Raw genomic sequence first — 19,181 nt, 5'->3', positions numbered from 1 at the left:
TAGCGCACAGCACTGCAGCTGTGCGCCATTGTTGCTACACGGCTCACTGATCTCGGTCACGGAGGGTGCAGGGCGCTGCTGGGGGCGCCCTGGGCAGCAATATAGATTACCTTAGAGGCAAATAAATACATCACATATAGCCATTAAGGCTATATGTATGTATTTAACCCAGGCCAGTTTTCCTAATAACCGGGAGAAAAACCCGCCGAGAAAGGGGCGGAGCTTATTCTCCTCAGCACTCAGCGCCATTTTCCTGACCAGCTCCGCTGGTGAGGAAGGCTCCCACTCTCCCCTGCACTACAGAAACAGGGTTAAAGAGAAGGGGGGCATAAATTGGCGATATAATTATATATTAAGAGCGCATATATATATATAGAAACAACACCTTCTAGGGTTGTTATATACATTATGGCGCTTTTGGTGTGTGCTGGCAAACTCTCCCTCTGTCTCCCCAAAGGGCTAGTGGGTCCTGTCCTCTATCAGAGCATTCCCTGTGTGTGTGCAGTAGGTCGGTACGTGTGTGTCGACATGTATGAGGAAAATGTTGGTGAGGAGACGGAGAAAATTGCCTGTAATGGTGATGTCACTAGGGAGTCGACACCGGAATGGATGGCTTATTTAGGGAATTACGTGATAATGTCAACACGCTGCAAGCCGGTTGACGACATGAGACAGCCGGCGGACAAATTAGTATCGGTCCAGGCGTCTCAGACACCGTCAGGGGCTTGTAAAAACGCCCATTTACCTCAGTCGGTCGACAGACACTGACACGGACACTGACCCCAGTGTCGACGGTGAAGAAACAAACGTATTTTTCCTTTAGGGCCACAAGTTACATGTTAAGGGCAATGAAGGAGGTGTTACATATTTCTGATACCACAAGTACCACAAATAAGGGTATTTTGTAGGGTGGGAATAAACTACTTGTAGTTTTGCCTGAATCAGATAAATTAAATGAAGTGTGTGATGATACGTGGGGTTCCTCCGATAGAAAGTTATGGGCGGTATAGCCTTTTCCCGCCAGAAGTAAGGGCGAGTTGGAAAACACACCTTAGGGTGGATAAGGCGCTCACACGCTTATAAAAAACATGGCGTTACCGTTTCCAGATACGGCCGCCCTCAAGGAGCCAGCTGATAGGAAGCTGGAAAATATCATAACAGTATATACACACATACTGGTGTTATACTACGACCAGCAATCGCCTCAGCCTGGATGTGCAGCGCTGAGGGGGCTTGGTCGGATTTCCTGACTGAAAATTTTGATACCCTTGACAGGGACAGGATTTTATTGTCTATAGAGCATTTTAAGGATGCATTTCTATATATGCGTGATGCGCAGAGGCATATTTGCATTCTGGCATCAAGAGTAAATGTGATGTACATATCTGCCAGACGAAGACACGACAGTGGTCAGGGGAGGCAGATTCCAGACGGCATATGGAAGTATTGCCGTATAAAGGGGCGGTCCATTGGACCTGGTGGCCATGGCAACAGCTGAAAAATCCACCTTTTGTTACCCCGAGTCACATATTGGCAGAAAAGGACACAGTCTTTCAGTCTCAGTCCTTTCGTCCTCATACGGGCAGGCGGGCAAAGGCCAGTCATATCTGCCCAGGGGTAGAGGAAAGGGAAGAAGACTGCAGCAAGCAGCTCATTCCCAGGAACAGAAGCTCCTCACGGCTTCTGCCAAGTCCGCAGCATAACGCTGGGGCCGTACAAGCGGACTCAGGTGCGGTAGGGGGTCATCTCAAGAGTTTCAGCAACACTCGCAAGGGAACTCCGGGATCCTACATGTAATATCCCAGGTGTACATTGGAAATTCGAGACGTCTCCCCCTCACACAATTCACAGGCTGTATTCCCAGCAGGTGATAATCAAAGTACCCTTCTTACAACAAGGAAGGGGGTAGTATTCCACACTATATTGTGGTACTGAAGCCAACCGGCTCGGTGAGATCTGAAATATTTGAACACTTACATACAAGCGTTCAAATCAAGATGGAGTCACTCGGAGCAGTGATAGCGAACCAGGAAGTAGGGGACGATATGGTGTCACTGGATATCAGGGACGCTTACCTACAGGTCCAAATTTGCCCTTCTCACCAAGGGTACTTCAGGTTCCTGGTACAGAACTGTCACTATCAGTTCAGACGCGGCCGTTTGGATTGTCCACGGCGCCCCGGGTCTTTACCAAGGTAATGACCGGAATGATGATTTTTCTTAAAAGAAACATGGACGCTTTCCTGATAAGGGCAAGGTCCAGAGAACAGTTGGAGGTCGGAGTAGCACTATCTTAAGTAGTTCTACGACAGCACGAGGGGATTCTAAATATTCCAAAATCGCAGCTTTTTCCGACGACACGTCTACTGTTCCTAGGGATGATTCTGGACACAGTCCAGAAAAACGTGTTTCTCCCAGTGGAGAAAGCCAGGGAGTTATCCGAGCTAATCGGGATCCTCCTAAAACCAGGAAAAGTGTCAGTGCATCATTGCACAAGAGTCCTGGTAAAAATGGTGGCTTATTACGAAGCAATTCCATTCGGCAGATTTCCCGCAAGAACTCTTCAGTGGGATCTGCTGGACAAATGGTCCGGATCGCATCCTCAGATGCATCAGCGGATAACCCTATATCCAAGGACAAGGGTGTCTCTCCTGTGGTGATTACAGAGTGCTCATCTTCTAGAGGGCCGCAAATTCGGCATTCAGGATTGGATGCCGGTGACCACGGAGGCCAGCCTGAGAGGCTGGGGAACAGTCACACAGGGAAAAAATTTCCAGGGAAGTGTGATTAAGTCTGGAGAATTCTCTCCGCATAAATAAGCTTAGAGCAAATTTATAATGTTCTAAACTTAGCTAGACCTCTGCTTCAAGGTCAGCCGGTATTGATCCAGTGGGATAACATCACGGCAGTCGCCCACGTAAACAGAAAGGGCGGCACAAGAAGCAGGAGGGCAGTGACAAAACTGCAAGGATTTTTCGCTAGGCGGAAAATCATGTGATAGCACTGTCAGCAGTGTTCTTTCCGGGAGTGGACGACTGGGAAGCAGACTTCCTCAGCAGGCATGACCTCCACCCGGGAGAGTGGAAACTTCATAGGGAAGTTTTTCAACATGATTGTGGACCGTTGGCAAAGACCAAAGGTGGACATGATGGCGTCCCGCCCGAACAAAAAACGGGACAGGTATTCCGCCAGGTCATGAGACCTTCAGGCGATAGCTGTGGATGTTCTGGTAACACCGTGGGTGTACCAGTCAGTGTATGTGTTCCCTCCTCTGTTTCTCATAACCAAGGTATTGAGAATTATAAGACATAGAGGAGTATGAACTATACTAGTGGCTCCGGATTGGCCAAGAGGGACTTGGTACCCGGAACTTCAAGAAATGCTCACAGAGGACTAAGGGCCTGGGGAGCTAAGAAGGGACTTGCTTCAGCAAGTACCATGTCTATTCCAAGACTTACCGCGGCTGCGTTTGACGGCATGGCGGTTGAATGCCGGATCCTGAAGGGAAAAGGCATTCCATAAGAGGTCATACCTACCCTGGTCAAAGCCAGGAAGGAGGTGACCGCACAACGTCATCACCACATGTGGTGAAAATATGTTGCGTGGGTGAGGCCAGGAAGGCTCCACGACGGAAATTCAACTAGGTCGATTTCTACACTTCCTGAAAACAGGAGTGTTTTGGGCCTCAAATTGGGGTTCATTAACATTTAAATTTCGGCCCTGTAGATTTTCTTCCAGAAAGAATTGACTTCAGTTCCTGAAGTCCAGATTGTAAAGGGTGTATTGCATATACAGCTTTTTTGTGCCTCTAGGGGCACCGTGAGGTTTCAACATAGTGTTGGGATTTCTTAAAATCATATTGGTTTGAACAGCTCAAATCTGTGGATTTGAAATATCTCACATGGAAAGTGACCATGCTGTTGACCAATATCTCACATGGGAAGTGACCATGTGTTAGCCCTGGCCTCGGCCAGGCGATTGTCAGAATGGGCGGCTTTGTCTTACAAAAGCCCATATTAAAATTTTCCATTTGAACGGGGCAGAACTGGGACTCGTCTCCAGTTTCTTCCTAAAGGGGTGTCAGCGTTTTCACCTGAAACAACCTGTTGTGGTGCCTGCGGCTACTAGGGACTTGGAGGACTCCAAGTTACTAGACGTTGTCAGGGCCCTAAAAATATATATATATATATATATATATATATATATAGTTAGGACGGCTGGAGTCAGAAAGTCTGACTTGCTGTTTATATTGTATGCACCCAACAAGCTGGGTGCTCCTGCTTCTAAGCAGTCTATTGCACGCTGGATTTGTAGTACAATTCAGCTTGCACATTCTGTGGCAGGCCTGCCACAGCCGAAATATGTAGATGCCCATTCCACAAGGAAGGTGGGCTCATCCTGGGCGGCTGCCCGAGGAGTCTCGGCATTACAACTTTGCCGAGCAGCTACGTGGTCAGGGGAGAACACGTTTGTAAAATTTTACAAATTTGATACTCTGGCTAAGGAGGACCTGGAGTTCTCTCATTCGGTGCTGCAGAGTCATCCGCACTCTCCCGCCCGTTTGGGAGCTTTGGTATAATCCCCATGGTCCTGACGGAGTCCCCAGCATCCACTAGGACGTTAGAGAAAATAAGAATTTACTTACCGATAATTCTATTTCTCGTAGTCCGTAGTGGATGCTGGGCGCCCATCCCAAGTGCGGATTGTCTGCAATGCTTGTACATAGTTATTGTTACAAAAATCGGGTTATTACTATTGTTGTGAGCCATCTTTTCAGAGGCTACTTCGTTTTGTTATCATACTGTTAACTGGGTTCAGATCACAAGTTGTACGGTGTGATTGGTGTGGCTGGTATGAGTCTTACCCGGGATTCAAGATCCTTCCTTATTGTGTACGCTCGTCCGGGCACAGTACCTAACTGAGGCTTGGAGGAGGGTCATAGGGGGAGGAGCCAGTACACACCATGTGACCTAAAAGCTTTTTTAGATGTGCCCTGTCTCCTGCGGAGCCGCTATTCCCCATGGTCCTGACGGAGTCCCCAGCATCCACTACGGACTACGAGAAATAGAATTATCGGTAAGTAAATTCTTATTTTTTAGGACTCTTTATCACCTCATTTTACTTTAAATCTGTAACACTGGCAATAGGTTTCTTTATTTCATGTTTTAGTAGTTTGATATTTGAGCATGAATGTTTTGGGAATGAGCTAAGCAGAAATAGACACATCTGCAAAGTTCACATGTTATTGGAACATATTTTTCACACGTGTGTAGCCCTGTCCGAGTTCTAGGTGAGCTCAGCCTTTAATGTGAATGATATCCTATATTACAAAGCCACATATTTTCACATTAGATTTGGACGGACGCTAAGAAAGACATTGTCCACAACACTACCTGTGCTACCCAAACCTTCTGAAAATTCATCTCAACGGCCAGATAATGGGAAGACCAGACAGAGGGTGAAACCCAACAAAAGCAAAGTGTCAAAACCATCATCCAACAAGAGCAAAGGGAAGACCACCCTGGTGAAGCTCAGAGCTACACAGCGGGAAGACGAGGAGGAGGAAGATGCAGAGTTAGACTTCGAGGAAGAGGATTATAATCTTGCACCTGATATGTTAAACCAGGCTCCAGTCTTTGTCCCCTTCAGCCTAAGGTCACCAAAATATGTGCCTGCTGAGATTGAAGAGACTTTAGAAGAGGTATTTCTTATTTGGTGGGGGGATTATTCAGTAGTGGCAGCAGTAGTATCTTTCAATTCTATGTAACCTTACCCCCCAAAAACCTGGGTCTGTTTACTAAGCCTTGGGCGAAGATAAAGTACCAGCCAATCAGCTCCTAACTGCCATGTCACAGGCTCTGTTTGAAAAATGACAGGAGCTGGTTGGTTGTTATTTTATCTCCGTCCAAGGCTCAGTAAATAAGCCTTTGTATGGTAATGCTTACTACAGTTTTCCACAATGGGGTATATTCGATTCATGTCTGATCCTTTCCGACAGAAAGGATCCGACATGTGAGTATTCAATAATCGTCCCAACTCGACAGGTTTGGCCTGTTCCCAACCAGGCCAATCCGTCTTTTTTTAAAGTCGGATTGACATTGTCGGAAACTGGGCTAAAACCTGGCGGATATTACTGGAGGGAGCCACGCTGCAGGCGGACCAAAGGAACCCGCTTCACTATGCGCCTCTACTTCCAGCCCCCGCTGCCGGCCCAGCAGCAGCTGCAGCACACCACACCCTCTAACGGTAGCAGCGGTGGCGCCCCCCGGTTGGTCTTCATCGAAAAGACGCGTCCTCCGGGTGTCGCAGACGAGTTCTCCTGGGCCTCCGGGGTGGTGGTGCTCGGCCCCCCGGCAGCTGCGGAAGTGGGAGCGTTTGGCCGCGCTTCCGGCAATACGTATTTTGATAATCCATGTGATTTCCGACATGTCTGGAATACCCAAATTGCTGGAAAAAAACGAGTCATTGAATACCCCCCATTGAATGACTGAGAAGTCTGGTGAAATCAGAGGGTATTGTTGAGAGTACAGCATGAACTTAAACAGATTCAGGGAATAAACTAAGCAAAAGCAAACTTAATTAATGTGTCACTGAAATTGTTGTTAATCCTATGAATATGTTCTATACAGTTTGAAATACCAGTGGAAGATGAAGATGTACTAAGTAATGCAAGCCTGGAATCTGGAAACTCTCCTTCTCAAACTTTGGAGCATGCAGGGACCCAGGCCCCTCCTGCAGACACAGGTGAAGAGTACCCGCTTCCCACCTCCTACACTCCCCCCCCCCCCATCCCCATTTGCGCCACTTCATACAGTGATATACAATCTATATCGTATTATAATAAAGGTATGCAAAAATGAGATAACCATTGTGGAATGGAAACTAGAATATTGAGCTTTTAATCCCTTTTCAACAATTAAGGCTAAATAAGGTTATGTAACTTTTGTAATAATTGTTGAATCTGAATTGATTGGGCCTATATAAGGTTTTATAACCTGAGGAGCCGAATTGACATAGTGAGATGCTATACTGGTTTTTGGGGGAGCAGAGCCTGAATGCTCTTACCACTATTAAGAAGGATTTAATATTGCTCTGGCCAATTATTGAAGCTCTTTCCGTCTTAGTATGTGTATGGATCAGAAGTGTTAACCATACTATATGCTCTTGTTATGTATTATATGGAAATGTACTGTATATTTACCTCCCATTATCTTCCTTTCTTCTTTCTGTACCCTTCTCCCTCTCCTTATTTCAGAAAAAAAATATTGAATGTAGGTAATGCAAGACAGAAGTGTTTTGTGACTGTGCCTATTCACATGAGCCATATTCTAGGTCACCTACTCCTGCTGTGACTTCTAGTATTCCATTTACGCGTAGTAATCTTTTTCGGTGTTGTGTTCATTTCTTTCATCCATGAGGAACACTAGAGCACCTGGGGTTATAGAGTGTGGTGTAAGAGAATGGGCTCTTCCAATTTACCGCCAAAAGCTAGAGCTCCGCCACTTCTATGCCCAGGACATTTTGGTCTGATGGAGCTGGCATGTGGGAATTTTAGTAACAAATTTGTATCCTGATCCATGTTTTCTTCATATAGCCTATATATACTGCGCATTTTGTTTGACTGATATTGGATCTTTTTCTAGATCACTGTTATGGAAGCACTGAAGCCGCAATGACATTGATATCAATGGGCAATTCTGCCTCCCAGTCCAGTATAGGTGTGTATGTACAGCTATCACTGTAAGCATGTAATCTAACTCTGATTTGTGATTAGTTTGGAGCGAGGCACCTTCGCTTGCCATGCGAGGGGACACGGTGCACTAATTGGGATTCCCGGTTAATGTACGGAGAAAATGACACCAAAAAAACATAAAAAACTCATGTCGTCCTTTTGATCTGTCGACCTAAAGACCCTGTCGACCAATAGTGATCGACCTAGTTACTGTCGACCCTCCATATCACACCCGTAGGCGGTATCCAGTGTCTAGGTCGACCACTATTGGTTGACAGGGTCTCTAGGTTGACAGGTCAAAAGGTTGACATGAGTTTTTCTAATTTTTTCTTTTTTTTACCTTTTTCATACTTAACGATCCACGCGGACTACGATTGGGAATAGTAACCTGTGCCGAGTGCAGCAGTAGCGGGCCGAGGCACCTTGCCCAAAGCATGGCGAGTGAACACGGTGCCCTAATTGGCGTTCCCAGTCAATGTACTGAGAAAATTACACACACAAAAAACATTTAAAAACTCATGTCGACCTTTTGACCGGTCGACCTAGAAATCCTGTTGACCTAGTTACTGTCGACCAATAGTGGTCTACCTAGACACTGTCGACCTAGTTACTGTCGACCCTCCATACCACACCCACTGTAGGCATACGTGGTGTCCTGTTTGTGGTATGAGTAGATTATTTCAAGTGGTCTTATTTACAGCTAAATCCAAAATTAAGATTTCTTCTTCAGGATCCATAGTCTCCACAGGGTTAACCTTGGGTATTTACAGCTTAATCCCAAATTAAGATTTTTTTTGAATTTTTGGGGGGTGAAGAGGGGTGTGCTTCATGTTCACGTCTTTAGCTCTTTCATCTCTGGACACGGCAGACACAGCAGATGTTCTCTCATTTAATTTAAAGGATCATGTTAGAATTTTTTTTTTGTATTATTAAAGTGTGTGGCTATTTTACACATCTCCAGATGGTATAACCCCAAAAGGGGTTTGTTAAAAAGCCAAGCAAATATACAGTAGCCTGTTTTTATAAAAAGGCACTGAGATTTTAATGATGAAATTGCACGATTGGTGCATATGCTTTATACCTGTATGAAATGTAACCACTTGTGCTCGTATGTGTCCTGGGACCAATAAAATAACTAGTTTCTTCTGTCAGGAGAGTCTCTAAGTTCTGATCACTGTGCAGAGAAGGAGCTGCCACCAACACCCAGAAGCCAGAAAGACTTGGAGCAGTACAGAAGATTTGAATCATTATCCTCTTCTATAACTGAGCATCTCTCGAACAACAAACATTCTGTTTGTGCAGCAGAGAACAGTACATTAAATGCCAGGTCAGCATTATCTGTTCTCTTTACGAGACTCAAGGGGGGTCCCAGACTGCTGTGTTCTGAACACACGAACACACACACGAACACACACACATACACACACACACATACACACACACACACACACATGCACAAACACACGCACACACACTTACAGGAAAAAGGGTTTGGGTAACATATTGGGTGATATTCAAATGATATATCACGCCCAATCTCCTTTCTAAAGTGATCTGTTATCGCGCATATTGCACCCATAGTAATCAGGTTTAGCTGCGTAAAGGGTTAGGGCGCCTCGCTACCCCGGGGGTAGCGAGCTGAAATGATAATACCATACCTGTAAGCAGAAGCAGAACTGGTTTGGAGGGGGTGAAAAGAATTGAATACCGCCCATTGAATACCACACTGTGTTGTGTGTGCTGGCTACACCTCTGCATCAAGTATTTATGGCTATGTGAACGATGCATACAGAAGTGTCTTCAGATGCTTTAGCCTTACCTACTTCACATGCAGTTGTCTCGCACACTACAGTGCTTTTGGAATGCAACAAGAGAAAACTGCGTGCATTTATACAGTATGTGTAATGGGCATCTTTTGATACATCTCCCACCTAATGATTTAACGTCATATTATTTTACCATTCTTCCTTGTGATCTAACAGAAAGCTGGCAACTAGACACACAACGTAAATTATTATGGTGGAGGGCTTCCCTAATATTCATGCAATTTGGTTGTTTGTAGGTCGGTGGATGATCATCATGATCTCCCCAGTTCCGCAGCAGAACATGGATCACTCCCCAGACCAGAGACAACACAGTCAGATGATCTTATGATCAGTCCAGCTTTCCATTCCTCTGAGGATTCCTTGCATGCATTCAGTGACAATTTAGTGATGCCAGTAGATCAGGTAAGAGGATGACAGGTATGCTTTATGATTTACAAAACAAAAAAGTGCATATAAAAAATATTAACATTTCTTATATCTTTTTATTATGTGATGTTTGAGAAAATTACCTCTGATCTAACTGTAGATTAATCAAGTCGATTCCAATGTACAGAAGATACCTAGTATATTCCTTTTACTGTAAGAGCTACTTACTGGGTTATTTGTGGAATAAAGAATATAGTACAGTATGCAGTGTTTTTAAAATGTTTTGTTTCTCTGGTTGTATAATATATAGCGTTACCGCAGCATGCAGGAGGGGGAACCGCAGCATGACTTGATGTCCGAAGTGTCAGGTATGTTGAACACTTCTACTTCTCTGGCAATAGAATTAGCATCACATTTTTGTTTTGTTTTCCTCATACTTTGTTTTTCTTGGTTACTGTTATATAACTTTTGTGAACGGAACATAATAAGCTGTGACTTTCAGCCTCAGACTGTGACTACGTATGGTCACTAATGGGGTACCTAGACTGGTGCTGAAAGTTGATGCCCATCATAGTAGTACACCTGTAATGTTACATAAAAACCTTATTACAAGATATTAATTGTATCACACATGCCTACAAATTCAGTATCTTTTCTGTGTGTTCTTGATTACAGATAGTCTACTTGATAGCGGTTGTCCGGCAGAAGAAGAAACGTTTATTTTGACACTAGTAGAAATTCCAATTAATGAGGACTATGCCTATTCATGCGACTCAAATTCAACAGATTCTCTGCCAGCTCCTGTGATCATCAGCTCTGGCTCTTCTCAAACCCTAACTCAGAATCAAAGGTGAGGTGTTTGTATGGATCCATCTCAAAAGGTGCTGACTCCCTCAATTAGTGATAGTGATACATTTTCAAACCTGAAATCCAGATCTCTGCACTACCTTTGTTTGCCGTAAAGGAATCCAGATGATTGTTGGTTATGTTCCTAGAAGGCCGGGCATTGATAAAAGGCTTCTTCTCCAGTTCTTATTCTCCAGTGCTCTGTACTAGAGTATGGGATAGGGGAAGTACTCAAACGTTTACACCAGTTACGTTGGTCTGGCTTGGATATAAGCCAACGCATTGGGTTACCTGAACACTCAAGCACCCAGGTCATGATGGAATCCTACAATTGGTAGAGCAGTTTGTTCAGGCCATATTCCCGATTAGGGTGGCCAATCCTGGGCCATTTTTTTCAATCCCAGGGATAGGGATTGAAAAATGGTCAATCTTGGGATACCCAGGATTGGTTTGTTTCATGTGTCAGTGCCCCGCACACATAACTCACCACCCTGCAACCTGGGAGGACAGGTGGGTAACCGAGGTCCGTGCGGCAGGCTGCTAGCTGCGCAGCGTGACCACTGGCTTCACATATCTCGCAGGGGGAGGAGGGAGCCGAGCAGCGTCTGACCTGAGGACGCGCAACACTGCCCGGCATAAAAAAAAAAATAAAGGACCGCCTGATTCCAAAATCCCCGGGATTGCCCTAAATCCTCGGGTCCTGCCGACCCTGGGATTGCCCACCCTATTCTCGATCTATATCATATTTTACTTGGAAGATTATAAGTACTCCGCATTGTACACGGTAAAATGACAAGCATATGCTTCAAGTCACTACTATAAAGTCACAACAGAATTTGTTCCTCCCCCTCTATACATCACCCCCTGTTTCTACCTGTATTGAGGTGGGGGTTTTTTTTAGTGCCTCAGGATCTTTGTATGGTTTTTATGGGCTTTACAGCAGATAAACCTTTACTTTTTATTTTTCACTTTTTGGGAGGGGCGCACTGTTTTCAGTGTTCACAGCTACCTGTCCACCGTGGGAGCTGCTTCATGGCCAGAGCACTGTCACTGAAGGCAGTTGCCTTGACCGAGTGGTTTCTGGCGGAGACTGAGGCGCACTGCTGCTGGGAGAGCTGCTGCTACCGGTGGAGGGTGGAGACCAGCAGAATCGTCTCCGAACAGCATCGTCAGATCTATACTTTTCTTATAGGGGGAGTTGCAGGGGATGTAGTTGACATCTCAGCATATGGGATCCCAGCGGTCAGAATACTGGCGCCGGAATCCCGACAGCTGTCAGAATGCCGACAATGGAATCCCGAACGTAAGTATGCCAGAGAGGGTTAGGGTTAAGCTGTGGGAGGGAGGGTTTGGATGTGGGAGGGAAGGGTTAGAGTTTATTAGGCTGCGGGGGTGGAGTGTTAGCGGGAGGGTTAGGATTACAGGGAGGGGCAGGTTTAAGGTTACTTTAATGCAGCGCCTCTGATGGAATTTCAAGCAGTTGGAATGCCGGTGTCGGTATTCTGACCACCGGTATCCTGATTGCAGCTATCCCTTGCCCAACCCGCTGGCAGTGGACATTCCACCCTCCCCCCCCCCCCACTGTGATAGGTTTGTGTTGAAGTTTCAGAGAGAGAAGGAAGCCAACAACAAAGCGGAGAGAGAGAGACTATGAACAGGTGCAAGAAGCCGGCGATAGACATTTAAAAAAAGAGAGAGAGCATAAGAGAGGCAGAGAGTGCAAGAGAGGCGGAGAGATAGAGAGGCAGAGAGTGGGGCAGACAGAGGAGAGAAGGGATAAAGAGGAGAGAGCGCAAGAGGCAGAGAGATAGTAAAGGCAGAGTAGAAAGAAAAAGGGGCAAAGAGAGAAGAAAAAGAGGCACAGAGGAGAGGGGGGGTAAAGCGAGAAGCGGAGATAGAGAGGCAGAACGAGGCACAGAGGAGGAGAGGGGGGTAAAGAGAACGCACAAGAGGCGGAGAGATAGAAAGGCACAGAGGTGGGGCAGAGCGAGAGAGGGGAAAAGAGAGAGAAAGGCACAGAGGAGAGAGAAAAGGGTGGGAAATAGCTGAGCCAGTTGTACAGTAGATACCACTAATACCGCATTGTTACACACACACACACATATACATATATATGCTGTGTATTCTTCTGTAGAGAATTGAAAGAGAAATAAAAAAAACAATGGAACATGAACTGCACTCTTTCTAGTAATAAATAAAAATTCTTCCCAGTAGAGTATTTATGATCCAAAAAAACAAATCAAAATGATCTTTGGAAAGTAATATTGTCACAATGATGAATGGAAGATAACTTGTAGGGAAAGTCGGAAATCCTTTATTTTCATTTATCTACTTTTCTCTATCGTCCTAGTGGATGCTGGGGTTCCTGAAAGGACCATGGGGAATAGCGGCTCCGCAGGAGACAGGGCACAAAAAGTAAAGCTTTATGATCAGGTGGTGTGTACTGGCTCCTCCCCCTATGACCCTCCTCCAAGCCTCAGTTAGATTTTTGTGCCCGGCCGAGAAGGGTGCAATCTAGGTGGCTCTCCTAAAGAGCTGCTTAGAAAAGTTTAGCTTAGGTTTTTTATTTTACAGTGAGTCCTGCTGGCAACAGGATCACTGCAACGAGGGACTTAGGGGAGAAGAAGTGAACTCACCTGCGTGCAGGATGGATTGGCTTCTTGGCTACTGGACATTAGCTCCAGAGGGACGATCACAGGTACAGCCTGGATGGTCACCGGAGCCTCGCCGCCGGCCCCCTTGCAGATGCTGAAACGAGAAGAGGTCCAGAATCGGCGGCAGAAGACTCCTCAGTCTTCTTAAGGTAGCGCACAGCACTGCAGCTGTGCGCCATTTTCCTCTCAGCACACTTCACACGGCAGTCACTGAGGGTGCAGGGCGCTGGGAGGGGGGCGCCCTGGGAGGCAAATGAAAACCTTTTTTGGCTAAAAATACCTCACATATAGCCTCCGGGGGCTATATGGAGATATTTAACCCCTGCCAGAATCCACTAAAGAGCGGGAGACGAGCCCGCCGAAAAAGGGGCGGGGCCTATCTCCTCAGCACACAGCGCCATTTTCCTCACACAGCTCCGCTGGTCAGGAAGGCTCCCAGGCTCTCCCCTGCACTGCACTACAGAAACAGGGTAAAACAAGAGAGGGGGGGCAAAATTGTGGCAAAACTATATTATTAAAGCAGCTATACAGGGAGCACTTATTATAAGGCTATCCCTGTCATATATAGCGCTTTTGGTGTGTGCTGGCAAACTCTCCCTCTGTCTCCCCAAAGGGCTAGTGGGGTCCTGTCTTCGTTAAGAGCATTCCCTGTGTGTCTGCTGTGTGTCGGTACGTGTGTGTCGACATGTATGAGGACGATATTGGTGTGGAGGCGGAGCAATTGCCAAATATGGGGATGTCACCTCCTAGGGGGTCGACACCAGAATGGATGCCTTTATTTATGGAATTACGGGATAGTGTCAACACGCTAAAGCAGTCGTTTGACGACATGAGACGGCCGGACAATCAATTAGTGCCTGTCCAGGCGCCTCAAACACCGTCAGGGGCTGTAAAACGCCCTTTGCCTCAGTCGGTCGACACAGACCCAGACACAGGCACGGTGACGAATCAACCGTATTTTCTAGTAGGGCCACACGTTATATGATTTTGGCAATGAAGGAGGCGTTACATATTGCTGATACTACAGGTACCACAAAACAGGGTATCATGTGGGGGTGTGAAAAAACTACCTATAGTTTTTCCTGAATCAGATGAATTAAATGAGGTGTGTGATGAAGCGTGGGTTGCCCCCGATAAAAAAATGCTAATTTCAAAGAAGTTATTGGCTTTATACCCTTTCCCGCCAGAGGTTAGGGCGCGCTGGGAAACACCTCCTAGGGTGGACAAGGCGCTCACACGCTTATCAAAACAAGTGGCGTTACCCTCTCCTGAGACGGCCGCACTTAAAGATCCAGCAGATAGGAGGATGGAAAATATCCAAAAAAGTATATACACACATACAGGTGTTATACTACGACCAGCTATAGCGACAGCCTGGATGTGCAGTGCTGGGGTAGCTTGGTCAGAGTCCCTGATTGAAAATATTGATACCCTGGATAGGGACAATGTTTTACTGTCTTTAGAGCAAATAAAGGATGCATTTCTTTATATGCGTGATGCACAGAGGGATATTTGCACACTGGCATCACGGGTAAGTGCTATGTCCATTTCGGCCAGAAGAAGTTTATGGACGCGACAGTGGTCAGGTGATGCGGACTCAAAACGGCATATGGAAGTTTTGCCGTATAAAGGGGAGGAGTTATTTGGTGTCGGTCTATCGGATTTGGTGGCCACGGCTACAGCCGGGAAATCCACCTTTTTACCTCAAGTCACTCCCCAACAGAAAAAGACACCGACTTTTCAACCGCAGCCCTTTCGTTCCTTTAAAAACAAGAGAGCAAAGGGATATTCATATCTGCCACGAGGCAGAGGAAGGGGGAAGAGACAGCAACAGGCAGCTCCTTCCCAGGAACAGAAGCCCTCCCCCGCTTCTACAAAAAGCCTCAGCATGACGCTGGGGCTTCTCAAGCGGACTCGGGGGCGGTGGGGGGTCGTCTCAAGAATTTCAGCGCGCAGTGGGCTCACTCGCAGGTAGATCCCTGGATCCTGCAGATAATATCTCAGGGGTACAGGTTGGAACTAGAGACGGATCCACCTCGCCGTTTCCTGAAGTCTGCTTTACCAACGTCCCCCTCCGACAGGGTGACGGTCTTGGAAGCCATTCACAAGCTGTACTCTCAGCAGGTGATAGTCAAGGTACCCCTTTTACAACAAGGAAAGGGGTATTATTCCACTCTATTTGTGGTACCGAAGCCGGATGGCTCGGTAAGACCTATTCTAAATCTGAAATCCTTGAACCTGTACATAAAGAAGTTCAAGTTCAAGATGGAGTCACTCAGAGCAGTGATAGCGAACCTGGAAGAAGGGGACTTTATGGTATCCTTGGACATCAAGGATGCGTATCTCCACGTTCCAATTTACCCCTCACACCAGGGGTACCTTTGGTTCGTCGTACAGAACTGTCACTATCCGTTTCAGACGCTGCCGTTCGGATTGTCCACGGCACCTCGGGTCTTTACCAAGGTAATGGCCGAGATGATGATTCTTCTTCGAAGAAAAGGCGTATTAATTATCCCATACTTGGACGATCTCCTAATAAGAGCAAGGTCCAGAGAACAGCTAGAGATGGGATTAGCACTGTCTCAAGAAGTGCTAAAACAGCACGGGTGGATTCTGAATATTCCAAAATCCCTGTTAATTCCGACAACACGTCTGCTGTTCCTAGGGATGATTCTGGACACGGTTCAGAAAAAGGTTTTTCTCCCGGAGGAAAAAGCCAAGGAGTTATCCGAGCTTGTCAGGAACCTCCTAAAACCAGGAAAGGTGTCTGTACATCAATGCACAAGAGTCCTGGGAAAAATGGTGGCTTCTTACGAAGCAATTCCATTCGGCAGATTCCACGCAAGAATTTTCCAGAGGGATCTGTTGGACAAATGGTCAGGGTCGCATCTTCAGATGCACCAGCGGATAACCCTGTCTCCAAGGACAAGGGTATCTCTTCTGTGGTGGTTGCAGAGTGCTCATCTATTGGAGGGCCGCAGATTCGGCATACAGGATTGGATCCTGGTGACCACGGACGCCAGCCTGAGAGGCTGGGGAGCAGTCACACAAGGAAGAAACTTCCAGGGCGTGTGGTCGAGCCTGGAAACGTCTCTTCACATAAACATTCTGGAACTAAGAGCAATCTACAATGCTCTAAGCCAGGCAGAACCTCTGCTTCAAGGAAAACCGGTGTTGATCCAGTCGGACAACATCACGGCAGTCGCCCATGTGAACAGACAGGGCGGCACAAGAAGCAGGAGTGCAATGGCAGAAGCTGCAAGGATTCTTCGCTGGGCAGAGAATCATGTGATAGCACTGTCAGCAGTGTTCTTCCCGGGAGTGGACAACTGGGAAGCAGACTTCCTCAGCAGACACGACCTTCACCCGGGAGAGTGGGGACTTCATCCAGAAGTTTTCCACATGCTGGTAACCCGTTGGGAAAGACCAATGGTGGACATGATGGCGTCTCGCCTCAACAAAAAACTGGACAGGTATTGCGCCAGGTCAAGAGATCCGCAGGCAATAGCTGTGGACGCGCTGGTAACGCCTTGGGTGTACCAGTCGGTGTATGTGTTTCCTCCTCTGCCTCTCATACCAAAAGTATTGAGAATTATACGGCAAAGAGGCGTAAGAACGATACTAGTGGTTCCGGATTGGCCAAGAAGGACTTGGTACCCGGAACTTCAAGAGATGATCACGGAAGATCCGCGGCCTCTACCTCTGAGAAGGGACTTGCTTCAGCAGGGTCCCTGTCTGTTTCAAGACTTACCGCGGCTGCGTTTGACGGCATGGCGATTGAACGCCGGATCCTAAAGGAAAAAGGCATGCCGGAAGAAGTCATTCCTACTTTGATTAAAGCAAGGAAGGAAGTAACCGCGCAACATTATCACCGCATTTGGCGAAAATATGTTGCGTGGTGCGAGGATCGGAGTGCTCCGACGGAGGAATTTCAACTGGGTCGATTCCTACATTTCCTGCAATCAGGATTGTCTATGGGTCTCAAATTGGGATCTATTAAGGTTCAAATTTCGGCCCTGTCGATTTTCTTCCAAAAAGAATTGGCTTCAGTTCCTGAAGTCCAGACTTTTGTTAAGGGAGTGCTGCATATACAGCCCCCTGTGGTGCCTCCAGTGGCACCGTGGGATCTCAATGTTGTTTTGGACTTTCTCAAATCTCATTGGTTTGAACCACTAAAAACTGTGGATTTGAAATATCTCACATGGAAAGTGACCATGCTACTAGCCCTGGCTTCGGCCAGGAGAGTGTCAGAACTGGCAGCTTTATCTTACAAAAGCCCATATCTGATTTTCCATTCGGACAGGGCAGAACTGCGGACTCGTCCGCATTTTCTCCCTAAGGTGGTGTCAGCATTTCATCTGAACCAACCTATTGTAGTGCCTGCGGCTACAAGCGACTTGGAGGACTCCAAGTTGTTGGACGTTGTCAGAGCTTTAAAAATATACATTTCAAGGACAGCTGGAGTCAGGAAATCTGACTCGCTGTTTATACTATATGCTCCCAACAAGTTGGGCGCTCCTGCGTCTAAGCAGACTATTGCTCGCTGGATTTGTAGTACGATTCAGCTTGCACATTCTGTGGCAGGCCTGCCACAGCCAAAATCGGTAAAAGCCCACTCCACAAGGAAGGTGGGTTCTTCTTGGGCGGCTGCCCGAGGGGTCTCGGCATTACAACTCTGCCGAGCGGCTACGTGGTCGGGGGAGAACACGTTTGTAAAATTCTACAAATTTGATACCCTGGCTAAGGAGGACCTGGAGTTCTCTCATTCGGTGCTGCAGAGTCATCCGCACTCTCCCGCCCGTTTGGGAGCTTTGGTATAATCCCCATGGTCCTTTCAGGAACCCCAGCATCCACTAGGACGATAGAGAAAATAAGAATTTACTTACCGATAATTCTATTTCTCGGAGTCCGTAGTGGATGCTGGGCGCCCATCCCAAGTGCGGATTATCTGCATTACTTGTACATAGTTACAAAAATCGGGTTATTATTGTTGTGAGCCATTTTTTCAGAGGCTCCGCTGTTATCATACTGTTAACTGGGTTTAGATCACAGGTTGTACGGTGTGATTGGTGTGGCTGGTATGAGTCTTACCCGGGATTCATAAATCCTTCCTTATTGTGTACGCTCGTCCGGGCACAGTACCTAACTGAGGCTTGGAGGAGGGTCATAGGGGGAGGAGCCAGTACACACCACCTGATCATAAAGCTTTACTTTTTGTGCCCTGTCTCCTGCGGAGCCGCTATTCCCCATGGTCCTTTCAGGAACCCCAGCATCCACTACGGACTCCGAGAAATAGAATTATCGGTAAGTAAATTCTTATTTTCTCTAACGTCCCAGTGGATGCTGGGGACTCCGTAAGGACCATGGGGATAGACGGGCTCCGCAGGAGACATGGGCACTTTAAGAAAGAATTTAGGTCCTGGTGTGCACTGGCTCCTCCCTCTATGCCCCTCCTCCAGACCTCAGTTTGATACTGTGCCCAGACGAGCTGGGTGCTTTTCAGTGAGCTCTCCTGAGTTTGCTGAGAGAAAGTTTTTTGTTAGGTTTTTTATTTTCAGGGAGCTCTGCTGGCAACAGACTCCCTGCATCGTGGGACTGAGGGTAGAGAAGCAGCCCTACTCTCTGAAACTAGGTCCTGCTTCTTAGGCTACTGGACACCATTAGCTCCAGAGGGATCGTACGCAGGATCTCACCCTCGCCGTCCGATCCCAGAGCCGCGCCGCCGTCCCCCTCGCAGAGCCGGAAGACAGAAGCCGGG

General features: G+C 46.9%; 1 protein-coding gene across 3 annotated transcripts in view; it reads left to right on the top strand.

Annotated features, from left to right (window-relative positions):
• BDP1 (B double prime 1, subunit of RNA polymerase III transcription initiation factor IIIB) overlaps positions 1–19,181 on the top strand; it is a 240,670-nt gene that overhangs the window by 185,348 nt on the left and 36,141 nt on the right. For all 3 annotated transcript variants that reach the window (XM_063963887.1, XM_063963886.1, XM_063963885.1), the window contains 7 exons: positions 5,352–5,700; positions 6,629–6,743; positions 7,643–7,717; positions 8,884–9,058; positions 9,794–9,959; positions 10,234–10,291; positions 10,599–10,773. In XM_063963887.1, the coding sequence (XP_063819957.1) occupies positions 5,352–5,700; positions 6,629–6,743; positions 7,643–7,717; positions 8,884–9,058; positions 9,794–9,959; positions 10,234–10,291; positions 10,599–10,773 (1,113 nt within the window). The remainder of the gene's footprint in view (positions 1–5,351; positions 5,701–6,628; positions 6,744–7,642; positions 7,718–8,883; positions 9,059–9,793; positions 9,960–10,233; positions 10,292–10,598; positions 10,774–19,181) is intronic.

This window comes from Pseudophryne corroboree, chromosome 1 (genome assembly GCF_028390025.1).
Source record: "Pseudophryne corroboree isolate aPseCor3 chromosome 1, aPseCor3.hap2, whole genome shotgun sequence".
NCBI lineage: Eukaryota > Metazoa > Chordata > Amphibia > Anura > Myobatrachidae > Pseudophryne > Pseudophryne corroboree.
Note: the sequence above shows the minus strand (reverse complement) of the source record. Positions and strands in the feature narration are given on the sequence as shown.